At 42.0% G+C, this 21,144-nt stretch overlaps 1 protein-coding gene across 1 annotated transcript in view; it reads left to right on the top strand.

Moving 5' to 3' along the window:
* The window catches only part of LOC139925310 (glutamate receptor 3), a 73,172-nt gene that overhangs the window by 12,239 nt on the left and 39,789 nt on the right, over window positions 1–21,144 (top strand). The window contains exon 3 of the mRNA XM_071916633.2: window positions 5,261–5,500. Within this exon, the coding sequence (XP_071772734.1) occupies window positions 5,261–5,500 (240 nt within the window). The remainder of the gene's footprint in view (window positions 1–5,260; window positions 5,501–21,144) is intronic.

Genomic DNA, 21,144 nt, shown 5'->3' with positions numbered 1-21,144 from the left:
GGAAGCCGGTGCAAACTCTGACTCCCACAGGGTCTAAAACCAGAATGTTCAGCTTTTTACAGAGAGATCCAGACAGCAAAATTGCCGAATGCCATTATGTTTAGTTGAGTTTTAGTTTGTTGTTTAGGTCCTGTGCCTTTGGAACTTAAATGTGTTTCATATAGATGTATATTTGGAATAAGGTTGACAAAATAACAGAAACTTCACTCCATGGATTGCTCTCATAGTGCTGAACAGTGTGTAGTGGGATATTGGAATTAGCATTATTGTCTTGGAATATATGAACATCACAAGGGAAGATTGTACCACAGTTTACCATAGAGTGAACCTGATCCTGTAAAATGGCCACCTATTCCTTAGCTGTTATACAACCATGTAGAGCAATCATCTGACCTAATGACTCCCAGGACATGGCTGCCTATACGATTACACATCCATCACCATGTTTACTGTAACAGTTGGCAACAGGCATTGTGGGTTGAAGGCATCCTTTGGCTTTCTCCAAAGATAAAGCCATCGGATATAGGACAGAGGGTTTAAGACCATATTACTTTATCCCATTGCTCAGAGCAGAGGTTCAGGTTATGTGTCGCTGTCCACTGGCTATGGATCCCAGCAGGTTTCTGAATGGCAGCCCTGTCATAAATACCAGCTTTGTTAGGCTCACAACTTACAGTGTTTGTTGAGACAGAAGTGTTAATTCAATTCTGTGATAATTTATGAGGCTGTAGTTTTGTGGTTCTGGACAACTTCAGTATGCTGTTGAGTGACCATCTACCCCTCTCAGTGGTCTTCAACTTGCAAACACTGTTCCTCTTTGCTAATGCAGTTTATCTCTGTTTTGCATATTTTGTGATGATTCACCTGTACCGACTATTTGGCCTCTTTGGAACTCTATTAGTTGCCTGCTGTTGCTTTGGAAGATCACATATTAAAGCACTGATTGTCAGGCGCCTTTATAAAGCTGACAGCTACTGCTGACTGGCATTCCACATAATACGACTGGCTGTGTAGCTGCCTTTGTAACTGTAATTTATATATTTCAAAGTTAAAGTCCTTTTTCATGTGGCGTTTCTGATATCAGATATAGTGCATGACTATGTGTAACTGTCAAACTTAATCAGACAGCAAGCTGTGAACCGTATTCAGGCATGTGAACCATTTGTTGCACCTGTGATTCTGCCTTTATTGTGTGCTTTGTAAAGAAGTCATGTCTGTGCCGCAATGTGTTGGCACATTTTTTTAACCCTATTACCATTGGCCTATAAAGTAAGACTTTTCAACTTGTGCTACAACAACAGTGCCTTGGATTTTTCTCCTGTTTTTACACCAAGTACAGACACTGAACCCCTCTCAATGACATGCTAAAGCACTAATTCACAACTAATTACTTACTTATTTCCATGTTTGTGGGCTTCATCCTGATTCTATCCAAGGTGTTTGATGTGTGTCAAAAGATGCATCAGCATAAGACACCATGAGACACAGGCATTATGGCTTTCTGGTTTTTAAATATATGCTGATGAAATATTAATATACTGAAAAACACAAGTGATTCAAAGGTTTTCAAGGCCAAGAGCAGGAAGGGGCTTGAGCATTCAGTTAGTATAGTGTATAGGGGGGTTTATTAGGCATGCTTTGAATGGGCTGGAATGATCTTTATTGAGCCAGAAGGCAGAAATATCTTCAAAGAATGAAACAGCCTTTACAGTAATTGGTTCTGCTGTCTGCCTAGTCTGTGCGATCAACTTCCAAAACAACTGCACTTGTAAGTGAATCAAAAATAGGAAAAAGTAAAAACATTTTATTATTAATGTTTGCTTCGTATCAAACATCCTGCACCTTCTGTGGAGATTACAGTAAATCAGGTTTGCAATTGAAATATGTTCGGTGGTGATATTAGTTTCTCTGTGATCCTATCCTGCAATTTTAAGAGAGCAGCTGCGTTCTGTGCGCCGCGTCCTCTGCCTTTCCTCTGTCGCCGTCCGCGTGACCCTCGGACGGGACAGGTATCCCCACGCGGCGGAGAGAGACCACCCTGCCCCCTGCTGCAGAGGGCACGGCCTGCCTCTCCGTCAGCATGGCTCCCTCAGGAAAAGCAAACCGAAGGCCTGCTGCTCTCACTTCCTCTGGCATCGCCGGAGGGAGCTGGCTTAAGACAGCAGCAGAGAAATAGCTTCCCACCGGGCAGCAGCACGCGCATAAGCAGGCTATTTGTTATCGTCACCCAGGGGTAAAGTCATTGTCCTCACTTTATCCAAGTGCAATATCCAATCCCCTCATACCTCAAGGCTCTGAATGCTTCTTAAGTCATCATGCCTCTGTCGTAGATTTAGTGACTCTGAGTACAAGGAGTTCGCCTCTGCATCCCGATATGAAGCGAGTCTTCCTCCAGCCATATCTCTCTCTTACTGCGGTGCTCGGTCATATGAATAAGGATTGATTTTCTGACTGCTTGTGGTGTTGCCTCTCACAGGCAAGGACAGCAGCTACTGAGAGGGAGAGAGAGAGCCTGCTTATTTCTCCCCTCCATCCCCCCCTCAGCAATAGCGCTTTAAGAATTCACTTTGTAGGCCGGGCTCTGCAGCGCACAGCGTACATACAGGTTCACCCTCAACATCAGTGAGTTCTATGATATACTCAGAAAAGATTCCCCAGCTGGCTGCAGGGGAGACCTTCTAAGTTGCGAAGCCCCAAGTTTCTGGAAAACATGAGAGAGCGCCGGGGCCGCTGGGGGAGAAACAGAGAGAGATGGAGTTGGTGAGAGAGAGAAGAGGAGAAAGCGAGCTGCCTACGCTACCTGTAACAGCAGTAATGACTGACAGGCTGATGGTGTGGGTGTTTATTAGATGAGGAAGGAAAGGACGGAAGTGGATGCTCAGAGCAAGTGAAGAGAATTCGTCTTCATTTCTACGGTTGGATATTAATCATGCAGATAAAGCCTGCGTTAGTATTCTGAACGGAGGTGCACAGAGCCTGCAGTGGGAGAAAAAAGGGCCTGTGGCTTCAGTTCCTCCCTGCAATAAAATAAATGATGTGTATCTCCATGGCTGACCGTAGTTCACCAGTGTTTGCTGCTTCATGAGCCCAGATATATGATTTCATTAGTCCTATAGGAGAACAGGCTGTCTATTTAACCTTGACAAACAAAGCTATTGCTGCCATTTTGAGCAGAGAATTGGTTAGGGCGAGCCGAGAGGCATTCATTTCATGCCCCCTCACTATTCTCTATGGATAACAAGAGCTAAATGTTATCCGTTGCAAAAGAAGATTGCAAATCCATAATTTGAGGAGGATCTGTGTGCTGTTAATTGTTGTGATGCAGGCTGTGCCCTGAAAGAGTGTCTGTGGAGCAGGATGAATCCAACGCAGAATGGGGAATTGTCTGCTCTGACATTTCCCTGTCTCTCAAGCCTCCTCAAAGGGAAAAGGGAGGATTGAACCATTTAATATAAAGAAAGGCCCTTCAAGTCTTCAAAATAAAGCTAAAAGAATGTCCTTCAAATGTGAAACAACGGCACAACAGCCTCTTGGCAATTTTTGCCAGTGGTTCCAGCGTCATCTTCCACTGGTAATACCAAACAGATGCAACGCTTTTCTTTCAGCTGGACACCTGTGTTGCCCCTGGCCTTCCAACACACACCAATAGATCTTATGTGTACACTTAGCGCAGTCGAAGGCCATGAACAAATGGATGGGCGGAGGAATAATAAATTGATGGAGGGGAAGATGGTTGAATTGAGCTATGAAGGATGTGTGGATGGCTGAATGGTTGTCTTGATGGAGGAGTCAAGCAGAACAGGGTTTGGCAACTGTTGAATAACATGCGGCATCGAGCTCCAACGTAATTCATGGAGAGATCACAGAACTGTGAAATTATTTGACTGTGTTTGCAGACTTTGATGTATGCCTTTTTTTTTCCCGTTTTGCCAATCATCTCTAAAGACCATTTATAATCCAGTTCTACACTGTTTGTGCAATTTCCCCCAAAATGCGTTTCCCAAATATTAGCTAGAGATTCATATGTTGCAAGGTGAAGGTTCCTCGGTGTAATTGCTTTTCCACCCATGGATTCGCAGAGAAAGACCCCTCATTGAACCTGGTAGGAACATAACATTATGAAACATGGACCAGCGGTATTGAGCGATTGCAGTGAACAGTGGCTTGCTCTGTAGGGAGCAGCCAGATGGTCAGAAACAGCAGAGCAGCGATATTGGGATCACCCACCTTTACCTCGGTTATTACTAACATTAAGACAAGTGCAAGCAATAGCGGGGTCAGATCCTTGATACGTTCCTGCTTGGTGTTATTAAACCATTTATTATGTACAAATAAAATAAAATACTTACACCTCGTAAGCCCAAGTGTCTGATGTGCCGAGTGTTTACAGCCAAGGCTCATTTCCATAGGCCCGCAGATGGCAGCAGATAAGGCTTGTTATAAATCTTTTATAGTGCAGCACAGTCCAGCGCTTGCACATTTGCATGCTCATGTTTCAGGGTATTTGTCCATTAAGAGCTGTGGCCAGTGCGCTGATTTCCCCATTATTTCTAGTTGATTACCCAAGCAGTTGCATTTAGTCCAAGGAGAAGTGAAGGGCACCAGCAGAGCATGGCCATGGGGAGCAGACATCCCACATGGCACCCATTTATTCAAATAGCCGCTGTTTCACTAGGAAGATTAATGCCATTCTCACCTCTCACCCGTACATTAAAGGATTATACCCATAAATTGCCCGTTAGTAGATGTAGCGATGTTAACATTCCATATATTTTACATTTTTCTGGACTACAACTTTGTCTGATAGGCAGAGGTGTGACCAAGTCTAAATGTAATTGTCCAAGTCAAGTCCAAGTCATTAATGTCAAGTCTCAAGTCTAAATGTAGAACACCAAGTCAAGTCAGAACAAATCAAGAGTCCAGAATCAATTTAATATCTTACAGAAAACACAAGCTCTTTTCTCAAGACTTTAGAAACCTTTTCAGGTCATCAAAGTACAAGTCAAAGTCAAGTCCCAAGTCAAGTCAAGTCTCAAGTATTCTCTTCATGCATCAAGTCAAATCTCAAGCAACTAAAATTGTGACTTGAGTCTGACTCAAGTCCAAGTCATGTGACTCGTGTCCCCACCTCTGCTGATAGGCCACTGAGGGAGTGATCCTGGACAGTGACTGAAGGGAGAGCTGACTCTAAATGACAGTGTTGTTGTTGTTGTTGTTGTTCTGTCCCTGACCTGAGCCTGCTCTCTGTCTCTGTTGCCAGTCTGCTCCCAGTTCTCCCGAGGAGTTTATGCCATCTTTGGCTTCTACGACAAGAAGTCCATGAACACGCTGACCTCTTTCTGTGGGGCGCTGCACACCTCCTTCATCACACCCAGCTTCCCCACTGACGCCGACGTGCAGTTTGTCATCCAGATGAGGCCCGGCTTGCGAGGAGCCGTCCTCAGTCTGCTGGACCATTACAAGTGGGAGAAGTTTGTCTACCTTTACGACACAGAGAGAGGTAAGAGCCGTCTTCTCTTCAAGTAAAGCACACACTCACACACCCTGCTGCAAACACCGCAAACTAACATTCAGCATGTACACTGCAAGAAATCTCCTTCTTAACAAGTCATTTACTCTATTATTGAGTCCTAAAATTGAAATTTTCTTAAAACAAGTGAAATATGTCAATGGGGTTAGGTAATTTCCCTTGTTTCCAATGCAAATCAACTTATTTCAAGAATTGTGTAGAATCAAGTGTCATTTTCTTGATAGTAGTGCAGTGATCTGCCTTATTCTGCCTTGTTTCAAGATACTGAATTCCTGAAGCAAGTGAAGCTGCATTGGAAACAAGTGGAGTTATCTCACCTCATTGGCAGAATTTTTCTCTTGTTTTAAGAAAAATAAGATTTGAAGGCTGAATATGAGACTAAACGACTTGTTAAAATGGATGTTTTTTTGCAGTGTAGCAGTATTTCGGTTTGCTTTCCCCTACCCATGTAGATCATCTCACTCTAAATGTGCAGAAAGTAAGTGGTGTGCCAAGCCCTGCTCACATTAGACGCGTTATTATAGAGTGTATATCACCGCAGTCTTCAATATGGAAATCCCTCATCCCCAATCCTCATTCTAAGTGGTCTAATACATTTTAATCTATGCCAGTAATGATCCTAAATTGCTTCACTGTGTGACTGAATGCCGCTCAGAGAGGCAGTCAATAGCTCCTTGCTTCCGAAGGAGTGAGTCATTCACAGGTGCTGCTGATCCGCCGCTGTGGTGCGACTCTGAGCAGCTCCAACCGCCTCAGTCTCTAATCCTCAGCACTCCCTGATTATCATTTAGCTCTAATTGGATTATATAAAGACATAGCACAACATACTTGCGACTTCTCCATGTGCTTGATGGCCCCTCGCTCCCCTGATGTAGGCCAACTATTTACAGACACGGGCCTTCGTAGTCCTCCGAGGGTCAGCATCTGGAGAGGCTGCGCTAAGAAGGAGAACCAGTGGCGTAACAGTCTGTGTGTGTTGATTCTGGACCGCAAGCAGACTGCGGCCTGTTTACAGCGGCAAGGAGATGTGTGCTTTACAGTAAAATACTCATTATAATTAAAATTAGATGTGTTCTTGTGTAATACCGCCCCTGTCTTGTGTATGCCACTGTTTCCTGAGGAGTGTCTTAATACTGCTAGCACATGAGCTTTCCATCCTGTTTGATATATCACATTGTCTATATGCTTTTGCCTTATGTAAGTTATGTTAAATGTATTTCAAATGGATCTGTAGATGGAGAGATCCTCTGTGTGCAGCCTGTGCTGGTAAATGTGCAGAACTGTTCAGTACTGTAATGCATTTAAAGTATTTTTAAACTGACATTGAGCATTTCTAGGACAAGAGCTTTCCGTTTTCGCTTCACTCGCCTCACTTTATGTATCTCCATCGCTGGTGGGTGTTTTATCCACTGCTCACGCATGAAACAGATTGGCCGCCGATTCTCACAGAGCCATTTTGTGCATTTTTGATGTCTGCAAAGATTGCTTTTCTTGTAGCCAGTTTTCTGAAGGAACTGAGTATTTTTGGCATGAAACGAATCCTCGTCTCAATCTTTCCTTTGCGCTTTAACACACAAAGAGAACAGAGATCCTTCCATAATTGTGATTTATTTGTTCAGTGTCGTGTTTGACCTCATTTAGGAAGTGGTTATTGCTCTCAAATTGGGGGGGACGTCGGTTCCATTGATCTGGCCTGTGTGTCTCTGTTTCTGTGGCAGATTGCAGAAGCTGATAATTGGTTGGCTGGTGTGTTTGAGAAAAAGTGATTACGGAGTTTATTGCCTCTCTTGGGCACAATCGGCCTTCCCACATGTGCGTCCTGATCTGGCCCTTGCAGCGCTGCTCGACTTAGGTGGCCTCTTTCACCTGCTGTGTCTGGGCTGGAGTGCCACCATCTGTAATACTCTGCTCATTTCCACAGCGTGACACAGTGTAAACACAGTAGTTTAGGATGGATTCCCACATGCCGCACAGCTTGTGTTTGCTGAGAGGCTTGATAGCCATCCTACTTTGGCTGCCAGTCCCTGCCTTCTCCTCACATGTCAATGCTCTGGAGCAATATACTCACCATTCATCCAAATGTCAGTTTAATCTTCATTATAAGAGGAGGGCTGTACTTAAGGCTAGCAGGGGGCTCTCAAGAGTTGTTTGTGTGAGTGTGTGTTGGGAGCTTGTGAGAGAATACAACAGCAATGTGCTACTGAAGTGTTTCACGATGTTATGATTTACTTCTGTCGCTTAACACACCTGAGCAGAGCATTTCAACTGGACAAGAGGAATGTCTTCTTACTATGTCAGCTTGAAATAAGAAAAATCATTAAAATGAAAATTTAAATGTCCTGCTGTGGAGAAGTGGACCCTGCCTTCACTTTGAAACCCTTTCATCACACACCATAAGAGGAGAGGGATATTTATCATGGCCTGAAGGCACAGCTATCACAAAAAGTCCTCTTTCCTGGCTATATAATGGGATTTTGATTGTAATAGAAAATAAATATTCAGAGATCCTATTCTACCCCATGCATGAAACATGCACTTCATTTTCAGTGTGATTTCTGATCAATGTCTTTTCAATTTGGGAATCATACCTATATCAAATTGGTTCCGTTTCACTGTCATGCTGGAGATGCCTCCCTCTGAAAACAATATGCTGATCTGAATGGCTTCCACTGCATGAGATATTCATAATGATAATGCTTGCATTTTTTCCCCACGGCTGCTCTTTAAAGGAATGGGAGTTTGTTACCTTTCCATGCAGCTCTTGAACAACACCTGTAGTCCCTCTAGTAGGATAAACAATATATTGGGGTGTGTGAGAAAGAAAATGATTGATTCACTGATTGACTGATAAACTTTACTGATCCCCATAGGGAAACTGAGGCAGCCACCCTGCAGACAAAACACAGAGATCCAGAAAAAAAACTAGATGGCACTCAGAGCGCACCCCTCTGCCAACACTATGCAATTGCCAAGATATGCCAGTTCCACATGTAGGATTTTCAAACAAATTTAATCATTTCTTCCATGCCCCATTACCAACTTGTTTCACATTAGGAGATGCACACGTTTTCATGACTGGATCTGAAATGGGACATGAGATCCGCCTGTTCAAATTCTTGCCACTTTTAACCATTTTAGCCGATTATTGCACACATGGCCAATCAGCCCTGTATCTGTTCAGTGGCCATTAGGGCCGCCCTTCTACCACGGGACCAAGTTTTGAAAAAAATTATCTGGGCGGTTATGTTTAAACTGGACATGAGCCCTCCAGTGCCCCGATGTTGTTTAAAAAAAATGCATAAACACACACAGACTCTACACAATTAGGCCATCAAAGACATGATTATCTCAACAACACATATTTATCCTATACATACTGGTTACATCATACTATGAAATGTCCTCAACGCTCTTGACCCGTTCTGAGGAACGTCTGGGCATTACCAGACCAAGTAGTGTGAAGATCACTGAAGGTGTCACACAGAGGGTGATCCTCATATTGCAGAATTATAGTCTGCACCTTCCTCCTAGTCCTCTGCTCTATGACGACCTCTAGGGATTCTGGGATACAGCCAGTAATGGAGCCTTCTTAATCAGTTTGCTGATCCTGTTCCTGTCCTCAGCTTTAATACCTATAATATTTGAGAAGCAATATCACTCTGCAGTTTCTTTTTACTTATACTATTCATTGTCATTATTGACATCTTACTGTGTAATCCCATCATGCAATTATTCTGACTGTCACTTCCACTTCATTACTTAATATACATTAGACCTTTGTGTCCTTGTGTTGTTGCCATCCAAATGAAGGACTACAATCTAACAACCCAAACCGCAGCTTTTCCTTCTTTCTCCCGCCACTCTGACAAATAGGGAAGGTCGGCTTGGGGGAGAATTTGCATTCGGTGTGTAATCACACTGCCCTGCTGCTGGATGTCTGGTTGGTTTCGTCTCCGCAAGGAAACGTCTGATTAATTGCACAGTGCTAAATAGCTGCACTCAGCAGTCAGGCACACAGGCTCATTAACATAGAGTGGGTGAGAGAGACAGAATGGCACAAAGCAGCTGTTCCACTCCGTGAGCACCTTACTGCACCCACACTTTGAGATGGACGCATATCAATAGGCCCTTTCCCCCCGCTGTGGATAAACACTGTTTTCCTCCCAGTCCCTAATGCTGGGAATGTGGCATCAGTCCTGCGCTGGGAGTTTCATCGATCAAGCTCTTCTGCTTCCGGAGAGCTGTTTTTCTCCTCGCTCAAGGACTCTATTATGCAACACAGGGAACATAGAAAGAGCACAGGAGAGAACAGGGAGACACATGTAATGGTAATATCCACTTAGTGACTGGAAGGTGCTGGAGGTTTGGAGGTAATGGAGGTTTCACTGGATTTCACTGGAGCCCAAAAAACAAGACTCTTTCTTTATTTTCTTATTTCCTTAAATGTTAGATAGGACTATACCTGAAAAAATAAATAAACTATAAGAAAATAGAGTGCTTATGTTCTCTTGTGTGTTTTTTTGTGGAGAGCATATTTATTTAGCTCCATATTTACGTCAGCAAGGATCCTATCTGACTTAGAGTTGAACGAATTGCAAATTCTCTGTGGGAATCTGATTGCCTCTAGATTTACAGTCAGGCGTGGAGCGTGTTTGGAAAAGGCTGTTGAGGTGCTGTGTGTCACTGTGGGGTGACCTCATCATCGGTGAAAACCTCAAAGGGCAGTGTGCACTCACTGAGAAGTTGCAGCTGAGACATTAGCTCTGTCTGAGTGCTTCTGCATGAACCAAACTTCCGCTGCTCTGGAGAGCCCACTCCACTCTGCCACAGGCCAAAAATGGCACCAGTTGATCCATGCACATCCACGCATGCAGAGGCAGCGCGGCCTGAAAACAACATCAAACGCCCTGTTAGCTGCTGACTTTCTACTTTTCTACTTTACAGTGCGCTGTTGAGCCTACTGTGCCTACACAATCATATGTATGAATTATTGATGTAGAATACCTGATACATTTTTTCCACAGGTTTCAGACCTTGGAGTGAAAATTACAGCAGATTAATAGGGAAGTAAGAAGTTATGAATTTTGACATGATTTATATTCCTCAGGCTGAGTAATTTGTATTCCTAATGAATTGTAGACTCACTCCATCATAAAGAACAAAGATAAATGAGGACAGTCTATTATTATCGACATGGTTACTCTCAAATATGGAGATATAACTTTTTCATCCAGCAGATTCTCTGGCTTGCATTGCAGAGAATGTAGCAAAACAAGTGTAGCCACATTATAATGCAGCAAGACATAACATAGTGTTGATGCATTGCTTTATAAATCACTCTGGCCGGTGTTTGACTGTACTGTTTTCCCACTGCGAGGGAAACTGTAATGCTCTGTCTCATTATAGGTGGTATGGGCATCTAGGTATCTCTCTATGATTGCCTCTGTTCTCCTGATTCCTCTGAATGAAGTAATGATCGCCTTCGTCCAGGATGCATTCATTTCTAAACTGGCAAGAGTGGATATTGATGTTTGTATACTTTGATGATGTCCAACCAAAAGGACGCCAACTTTGTGCACCGGGTCCACTCACACATCTCTCAGGTGTTTTTTGTAAACCGACCACTATACAGTATGGAGCTACAGTTTCTTATCCAACCTAGTTAACTTACTGAGAAGTTAAGAAACTGTAGCACTTCCCACACTGCAGAAGCGGCTATTTCAGTACCATGGACAGTTCCCCCATCTCTCCTCTCTCTCTCTCTCTCTCTCTCTCTCTCTCTCTCTCTCTCTCTGCATACAGTATACTGTATATCTCATTAATTTTTCATTCATCCTTTATTTATTATTTTGTTCATACTGTATTTTGTTTATACTCTTCTGGAGTTAAGGTGCATAATAGCCCAAAGCAATGCTCCCTTGATCCCCTCAATATGTGGTCAGTAGGATTTGTTTTGATGAATTGTAGTCCAGTATCAAAAGAGACATACAAGATTGTTCCTTTGGCTATGCTCAAAGCATAAACAAAAGGCTGGGTTTCCAACAATTAAACAAATGCAATTTAAATATATGACTGAATTCATAATGAGACGCAAATTGTAAAGAAGTGGATGGCGTTGCCTCAGTTTGCCTCAGTGAGGACCTTCATTAAACCCATAGAAGAACAAAAACTTTGAGCTCCTATGCCACTTGAACCCCTAAAACTAGTGTGATCAACCATATTGGAAGCTTTTGACATTTCTATAAATAAGGCAGCAAGTTTTGTCAAGCAAATTTGCAATATCATTTACCTTTAATAGTATATAATCTATGCTTACCTTTTCTCTCTTTCTCTGCCTTTCTAGTACATAATGCTGCCACTTGAAAGAAATTCAGAAATCAATACACAAATTGATTTTTGTTATTGATTTTCTAGTAGAATGACCTTTATCCACCACACGTGATTCTACTCGTCCTTCTCTTATTTTAGATATCCATTTAGCGAAGTACCGCTGCTCTCGGCTCACAGAGAAGCGCAGGGAGAGGGGTTCAGGTGCGAGAGGTTTAATACTAGCTAAAGTGAAGATTTTATCCCGTCCTCAGCTCTGTGCTGAAGTCTCAGCCGCTCACAGAAGAAATAGCAGAATCTTCAAATGAATAGAAGTGAAAATGAAACTGTACGGAGGCGAAGTCTGGGGGAAGGAACAGAGGAGTCAGCAAAGCCTTTGTGCCTCTCCTGCGTCAGAAAACAGCAAATGGCACAGGGGGCCAAGCACTGTCAGACACACTGTCAGATGCACCAAATGTTATTTACTTCATGAATTTGGCGCCCCCCTCCCCCCACCTCCTCTTCCCTTTTCTGTAAGATCCAGCTTGTCATATCTAATCTGCTCTTACCCCAGTACTTAACATGGTTGAATAAGGAACCAGGTGACTAATAGAAAGCCCCTCTGCTTTATTAGGCGCTGCTCTGTTTACGTCTTGGCCCACTTGTCTCCGTGTCGTTCAAATGCCTCTCATCTATTTCAGGACGCTTGCTTTCAGGACAACGCAAGGCCATTAGAACAGTAGTCTTTTTGCATTATGAAAGAGATGGATGTGATGCGCGCTTCCCGGTTTGCCCAAGAGAAAAACGCCATTTTTATTTGCTTAAGGGATGGGTGTTTTTTTTCTTTTTTCGGAGCAGAGCAGAAAGAGAACAGGCAGCCAGTGTAGCTCTCCACTGATGGGCAAGAGCCAGCCAGCTCCATTTCTTTGTATCTGGTTCAAGGAAGAGGAATATCTCTGCTCTGTGTGTGTGTATGTGTGTGTGTGTGTGTGTGTGTTGCTTTCTCTCTGTCTGTCTTTGTGTCTTTGTGTCTGTGTCTGTCTTTGACTTCAGAATCTGAATCATCTTTAAGTGCAACAACAGTTCATGAATCACTTTATGAAATGTTAAAAATTACATAAAAAAATGAATAGAAACAAGAGGAGACATCCTCAGCATTCTGTGCGCAACTTTGCAACTGTCGTTAGATAAGAAATACTCTGTTTGATTAGCTCTGATCTGGGATTTGGCAGGGAGTGGGTGGGGTGGGGGGAGCGGGTGGGGTGGGGGGGGGGGTGAGGGGCTCTTTGCAGTTCAGCTGATTTGGAAAAGGGAGCTGTTATCTGCATTGGTCTGCACTGGGAGTAGGAGTTGTTAGACTAATTGTACTCAAAAGTGTCCCCTTACTGTCATTTGGCAGCTTTAATCCTTTTATTTTTCTGGCTCTGTGCTCATGCAAAATTTCCCTGGTCACCACTACTGAAGGCATTCTCCTTTGCAGAACCGCATTTAAAGCTTTGAGATTTTTGGAGATTTCTAAAGTAGGTTCAGTGGCTTTGTGTGAATTCCCTTTGGTGGTGGACTCGGCTTTGGGCACCCCATCACAACGACGCGGCTCAGATGCCTGCAAGACAGTTTTAAAGAGGTCACCTTCTCCAGGGAGGGGGAGGGGCGGCTGAGTCACAGTTGAGACTGCACACCAAGCTCAGCCGTCATGTGAGCCGCTGCCCAAGACACACAGGGAAAAAAACACACAAGGCCAGGTGCCATCAAACCCACAGACACTCACTACCTTCTTTACAATCTGTTCCCTCCTGCTCTCAGCTGCGGCTCAGCACAGGCTCTGTCAGAAAGGAAAATAAATCTCTTGGCAAATTCTACTTTTGGTCCAAATACGGGTATATTTCTCTCCAATATTTGAAAAAATATAAGTGGAAACAAGCCTTTTACAGCCTCAAATGTATCTTAAAGTGATTGTTAAGTCAAGTACTGTCAATCAGTGTAAGGTAAACAATTGTGACTTCAAAACGAAAAGCGTCCATTATGTAATATGACATTTTGAAGATGCTTTTATCCAAAATGTCTTACATTACTGTGGGTACATGCATTTTTTTATGAGTGAACCTATTGGGAATCATGCAGACCAAGCGCAATCATGCTTCCCTCTATCAAACGGCGTCACTTATGAGTGTTTCATTGGGTGTGTTTTGTGGACAAACATCCGAGCAAATTCTCAGTTTGTTTATGGAGGTCTATTTGGTATATTTCATAATTTTTGTTATTTGAATTTACCCAAATATAATCCATAAGCATATGTATGGAAAACGTAATCTTGATATTGTGAGTTACGCTAGCGAGCTAGCTAGCTAAGTGGCTTCAGCTGTCTGAATGTGATTGGTTCCTGCTCATTTGCATATTATTAAATTTTTTTCTCATCACGTTGCGGGCCTGGTTTGCGTCGCCACCTATCCCATCATGCCGTGCCCAAACTGTTATTTGCCTTTCATAGACAATGAATAGAGGCAAACTGTATTCCTTGTTAAATTCCGACCGGTCTGCGACTACAGCAGCTGAGTTCAGTCTCCAGACAGGAGTCAGTTGTGAGTTTCTGAAAGAACAAACTGTCCAGCTGAGTATCGATACATCTACTGTGCTGCAGATGGAGCGGATGTTGTCAGTAACTCAAAGCTTTTTCTTCACTTATGTTCTCTGCCTTGGAGGTACTGTGTGTGTGTGTGTGTGTGTGTACATGCATATGTCTCTGCCTGTCTTTGTGTTTTTGACTTCAGAATCTTTTGGAATGAAAATGCATGTGTCACTTTATGGGATGTGCATAAAAACTGCATTAAAGTTCAAGAAGTCAAGTTATGTAAATATTTATTTGTTTATTCCAACTTATTCTTGGGTTTCAAACATACAAGGTTGTTGGACTTCTGAATTACTTAAGGTTCGATTTAAGTTTGCATTTTGGTGGCAAACCCTAACATAGATCTCTACCATAAGTGAACATCTTTGTTCAGTCTTTATAACATAAAACTTGGAATGAGCTCATGCTTGAAAACTGAATTAAGCACCAGCACATAGCGCTCAACTGACGGTCTGATTCATGTTCGTTCCCGACATCTTAAGCATATCTGTTTTTCTATTTGTAAAAATTGGCGCTTGCGTGAGAAAATAAGTCGTTTTTCCCTGCTATATCCAGCCTTGTAACAATATGCTCCAAATTCTGAATATTCATTATTTTTCATGATGGTGCTGTATAATTGACTGCTTAAAATGCCCTTGATTGTTGCCCTGCCTGCTGGCTTCTGTAAAATGTACCATCTGTTTACAAAGTCAACGAAAACTCTTCAACCAAAAGTCCCTCACTTTGTCATTTGTGCACAGACTGATAAATCACAGCAGTGCTAATATTCACTAAGACACTTTGGAGGTCCTGTGACATTTCCACTGTGGTGCTCTTGTATGACATTTCCCATTTGCATTGTAGTTATTGAGGTTAGAGTACACTGAATGACATTTCCACTTATTTTCTTCAGTTCGAGACTTTCTCTAACTTTTCTTTTGTGTCCATGTATTTTTAATTGTCAGCGCACTCAAGTCTAACATTGACAAGCTCAGACAAATGCCTAAATCCAAAATACCCAGCTTAGTTTGGTGTCAAGAAATGGAACAAAAATAAAACTCACAAAAAACTCACAAGGGAATCATTTCTAAATCCCCCCAAATCCTTTTTCTTAAGCAGCTAGTAACATGTTTAAAATGTCAGGCATCGCCCAGCTTATGCTATTCAATATTGTGTCTCAGAATACCGGGGAAAGAGCTGACACTCCAGCATCTGCCTGTTAATTTCCTCCGTGCCACCAGAGATAGACTGCGCTGTATTCTTATTTTGATGTCGCTGAGCTGATAAAAGCCGCGTTTCTGTCTGCGTGACCCGATGAAGGCCGGGCGATGACGGAGTCGGCCTCGGTCTCTCCAGCCTAAGGTCAGCTCAGCCTCTTATCTGACATCAGAGCGCTCCTCACAATGCACTGAGGCAGGATGGTCGCACCAAAACCCCTTTTGAATGTCTTAACCTCTCTGAATATCAAGCATGTGGATGCACATCTCCCCCTGCCTCTTCAGACTCCTGAGTGGCTAATGTGGTGGCGCAGCGCTCAAGAGCCTCTTGTCTTTAAAGGCCATACCTGATTTGACTGCTGTCTGCTGAGCACTCCAGTGTGAAGGTCACCAGCAGAGGAATGGAGGGGGGATCGCTGTGCTCTGAATACCTACTAGGTGCTCTTTTGGGAACATGTCAGTTCACATGTCTGCACTTATAGTCAATGGCGAAAGTATTGGAACAGCTGGGTGAAATTGGTTCTTGTTGCTGCAAACTCATTTTATTTTTATAAAATTTTTATTTCTGGTTAAAAGATGTGCATCAGTCATGCAGAAGTACAGGCCGGTGCTGCTGGACCAGTGGAATTGCCAGCTGTTTATTCTGGGTGTTTTTTTTTCCATTTGCATGCTAAAATAATTTATAAAACATATTAGAAAGTGGTATATGCTCCAGTCTCAGATGAGATTAAATTCACTTCATGAAACTTTTTGGTGCGTAACTGTGTGACCAACATTATCAAAGTGGTGCTATCTTTGAGATATTCTACAGTCTCTTACATTGTAATGCAACGAAATGGGATTTTAGCAGAGGGAAAAATGTGATTGTTCACTGCTTGGTACAGTGTGGAATAAATGGATGCTGAGCTTCAGTGTCAGCAGCGCTGTCAGCAGACCTGAAACAACTGGCTGGGATACCATCTATATCTAGATTTTACACTTTACAGAGAATTTAATGGCAATGTCCGTCATACAGCTGACATCTTACTGAGATACATAGAGATTCAAATGGATGAATTTCAGGCTTGGCAAAGTAGCTCCAAGATATCTATTGTTGCTGAAAGCCACACACTTCATGTGGTTATTGTATGTGAGGAGGAGAAGTTGTATTCACCCAAAGCATGACTTGGTTTTACATGCAACTAGAAAAAATAACTGACATTCTGTAATTGAATTTCTTAAATGTTTTGAGCAGAATTTTATGAGTCTACAAAGCACGTTAAGATAATATAAGATAAGATAAGATACGATTGCACTTTATTGATCCCCTGGGGGAAATTCGGGAAGGAAACAGTAAAAGTTAGGCCTAATAGTAATACACAGAACTAATTCAAGAAATGAAGAAATTAGATGTAAAAAGAACATAATGATAATAATCACCTAAGTTTCACAGTCTAGGGGCCTTGATGTTAAGCCTGATCGCTAATTTCACTCCAAGGTCCCTATACTTTCACAGCTCACTGCATGGAGGACTCTCTCACCCAGCCCAACTCATGCTAAATTATTTATTAATGCTGACTTCTAGACTTAATTTTGCGGCAAACAGAACAAGACTCGTAGACGGGAAGTGATATGACAGCTTAAGTAGTCATGATGGTAAATGGGAGTCTGGCCTATGGAGCGGTAACAAGTTGGCTGTGATGTGGATTCGGAGCGGGTTTCATGTAGCTCATGTATGCCCAGTACAGAGGCTCGGTGCTGGCGTGCGTTTACATTAACATAAGTCACACTAGCTTATGCAGGAACAGTAATAATATTCATCATTTTATTGAATCAGCAGTTTTATCCTTGCTATAAGAGGAAAGGATAGCACAGCATGTGATGCTGCTTCTGCTCATTTAGTCTAGTCAGCTATAGCGGCTTCGCTCTGTGGGATGCAAGAAAAACGTCCTGCACCGTTTTTTTCCGTCTATTAGTTACGACCCGCTACGTAATGAGCTCCTGCCACCGTGCATTCCCACCACTACTCACACACATTTTGTATGTTGTTCTTTAGATAATGGAAATATGCAAATTTGCAGATTTATGTTGTCCATCCATACAGTCTTTCATTATCTGGCTTGGGAGCTGTATAGTATTATTTACTGCGCTATTTTGAGTGTTATTAATAATATTCATACTTTGATAAAGCTATTACCCTTTAAAGGGTCACTGCTCTTCCTCTTCCACTGCTTGTTTCATGCCTGCGTTTCATCCCAGTTTACATTTATAGCTTTTGAAGTCGTCTTACAGCCCCAATATAGAATGGATTTGGTCGTATTCATTTTAATTATATTCGCATAGATTCTTGAGGGGTTTGACATAAACATGAGAAACAAGCTTTCAACTTATATAAAGCTTTACTCCTCACAACACAGGCATGTTTTATCTCAGGCTTTACACATATTACTAATTTAAGGAAGCTTTTTACCCTCAAATGTTCAAATTTGATGTTCATCTATAAAATTCATGTTTATGTGTTACATGTTGTCTTCATTCCAATATCAATTCAAATGAACCCAAAAAACCTAAACAAAGCCAGTGTAGCATCTCCTGTTTCAGTACCGACACCATACTGGAATTATGGATTGGCCCTTTAACAAGAGATTGGATTGATCTCTTAAAATGGCAACATGGCCACACGCCTGTGGCAGTGACCCATTTAGAGGCCATTTTCTGTCAGTTCAGGTCAATCAGCCTAACGCTGTCTTTTAAAGATCTTCTACCTATGACCTGCAAAATATAGGGACTTATAATGTAAACATTATATATTACATGCATATAACCCACAACTGTGATTTGTATGAATCACATTCATTTATTCCTCACAGAGTTCGACAGCGGAGACATTAGAAGTTAAAATTAAATCCTGTGATGTTAAATTGTCCTCTGTAGTTTCCAGAGAATGGGAAGATATATCAGTGAAAGACATTCACTGTTGCTCACATCAATGAAACTGAATGAAATTAGCAATTGGACACTCTTGCGGTTTAAAGCTACTTTTCCATTTGACATGGTTGTGGTTTTTATTTTCCCCCCGAATTATAAGACAGGCAGCAGCTGCTGCTTTGGAGCGCTTCTTACTGTAGACTTGGAAACGTGTGATTGTTAACATAATGGGCAGAATTCAGATGGACAAAGAAAGTGGTTTAAAAATGCATTTACTGTACAATCTGAAAGATCACATTTTGTTAATTTCGCCAGGCTAACTATCCCTTGTGCTATTTAGGGTGAGCACCTGCTGTATGTAGAGGGGTGAGAGCAGGTATGTCACTTGTCAAGTGGGCTCCTCCCGGAACAGATGTTTTGTTGAATCAGGTCCATGAAACATTCAGGCAGCTCAACAGTTCTCTTCCCAGAGCAATCCCACTGATCAGACCTGTACTCCTCTACAGTTTGCCTTCTACTATACAATTCATTTAAATACAAAATTTCACCCAATAGTTGCTGACCTCACCACTGACTAGTGCTGAAACTATTATTCGATTAATCGATAGTCGATTGACAGAAAAGTTTGAGAATCGATAATTTGCTACTTTTCTCCGTTTCATATCATTATGAAATTAATACTTTGGAGTTTTTTTTGGCTGCTGGTCAGACTAAGTAAGCAATTGATAACTTGTGATGGGCATTCATTGTTATTTTTGACATTTTATAGACTAAATGATTAATCGAAAAAATAATCGATGGATTAATCGATAAATATTCTAAAATAATCGTTAGTTGCAGCCCTACCACTGACCACCACTGTGACACAACCAGCTCAGTTCAGAAACCAAACTCTATCAACAAGCAGTAAGCTTAAAGGTGCAAGAAGTTAGGTTTTTACTGTCCCATATGTCATAGCACAAAATTACCATAATATATCTGTGAGGGGTTGATAGGGTTGTTGATCAATCGCAATGACTCAACGATTACTTGGCCAGGTGCTGAGATTTCTGGCTTTCAAAACTATTTTCCGGCCCGGCCTCTCTATTTTGGAACGGTGGAACTGTGTCCTGCCACAGTTTCTGACCATGAATCCAAACCCCTTTAGTAAACTAGTAGTGGATGTGGCTACAGATTCATGCCCCCCAGATTCCATAGGGTGCACCCTGGCATTTCAGTCTCGCTGCTCAGCCAGGTTACTGTTAGCTCAGCTTCTTCCTTTCATATGCCTCATCTAGTGAATCATCCCATGGCACAGTGAGCTCTGCAAAGTAAACAGACCATTGAGTTATGCCCGTTGTGCTTGCTGAACTGCTTCTTTAGCAGTCCATTTCTATGAGTATTTGCTGCGCTTCACTGTTGTGTCTTTAGATGCTGTTGGTGTCAACTCCAGCCTTACTTTTGCAAATTTGAATTCCTTTGTTAGGCTAGAAAGAGAAAATGGCTTTGTTAAGATAGAGATAAGGGCTTTTCTAAAATCCAGCAACCTGCCCATGGACAGCAGATGAAAATTACCCTTATGGCTAAATCTGTCACATTTACACTAATGATTAATAATGCTCATTGTCCCTGTTAAAATAAACCAAATTAATACATTTTAAATATAACCAAAGGACCTCCTTCCTATATAGTGCTACACTGCTAAGGAAGCATGGAACACCTAGCCATTTCCTAATAAATGAGTTAATTATTCTCTCTCCCTTTGTTATAGGTATCTCATATGCTGGGAATATCAGCAAGCTCAAAAATAAGATCAAATTGACCCAGCTTTAGCTTCAGCTTCCCTGGTTATATTGACCAATCTTTATACTCTACACCTCTTATCACATCTTGTCTTCACCCCTGAATCTGCTTTGTCTGTAAAATTGTCTTACAGACAAAGCAAATTTGTCTCATACTATCATCCTAAACCTTTGGCAGGCTGACAGGAATAAATTACAAGAGCATGCAGCTCACATAAAATTTGTGTACAGTAAAAACAAAAGAAATCCCAAAGCACTGCCTACATAAATTCAGCCCCTAAAATCAACTGCCCTTCCTATCTGAGAGGAAGGAGGCTGAGCACTTCACTCTGTTCATCCCCAAGGTCTTCAACTTATTGACCAACAGCACATGGTGTACTGTGTTGAAGTTCACCTTCATCAGCGTCCTTTCTTACAGTCAGTCAGGTTTATTGGACCGGGTTCAGTGGAGTATGTTTTTCTGAATCCAAATTGGAATTCATATAATTGATTTTCTTCTATTCACCCACTCTATGACTTGTTCATCTGTCACTCTCTGTAGGATTTTGGAAGTAAAACCCAGATGGATACTAGTCCATAATTACCCGTTTCAGACCTGTTCCCTTTTTGAATAATGAAATCGCTTTTGTATGTTTCATGTCACTGGGAACAAAACCTTGTTTGCTAGTGCTAGACATTTCTGTCTCCCACTCTGCATTTTGGATAATTATTCAAAACAGATTGTAGGCAATGTCTGCAGGTAGTTCCTTCAGGGCAGTTTGATTGCTCAGATAAACATTTCAACCACGCATTAAGGAA

The sequence above is a fragment of the Centroberyx gerrardi genome, chromosome 11, assembly GCF_048128805.1.
Source record: "Centroberyx gerrardi isolate f3 chromosome 11, fCenGer3.hap1.cur.20231027, whole genome shotgun sequence".
Lineage (NCBI taxonomy): Eukaryota > Metazoa > Chordata > Actinopteri > Beryciformes > Berycidae > Centroberyx > Centroberyx gerrardi.
The sequence above is the reverse complement of the archived record's forward strand: the minus strand, read 5'-3'. Positions and strand labels throughout refer to the sequence as shown.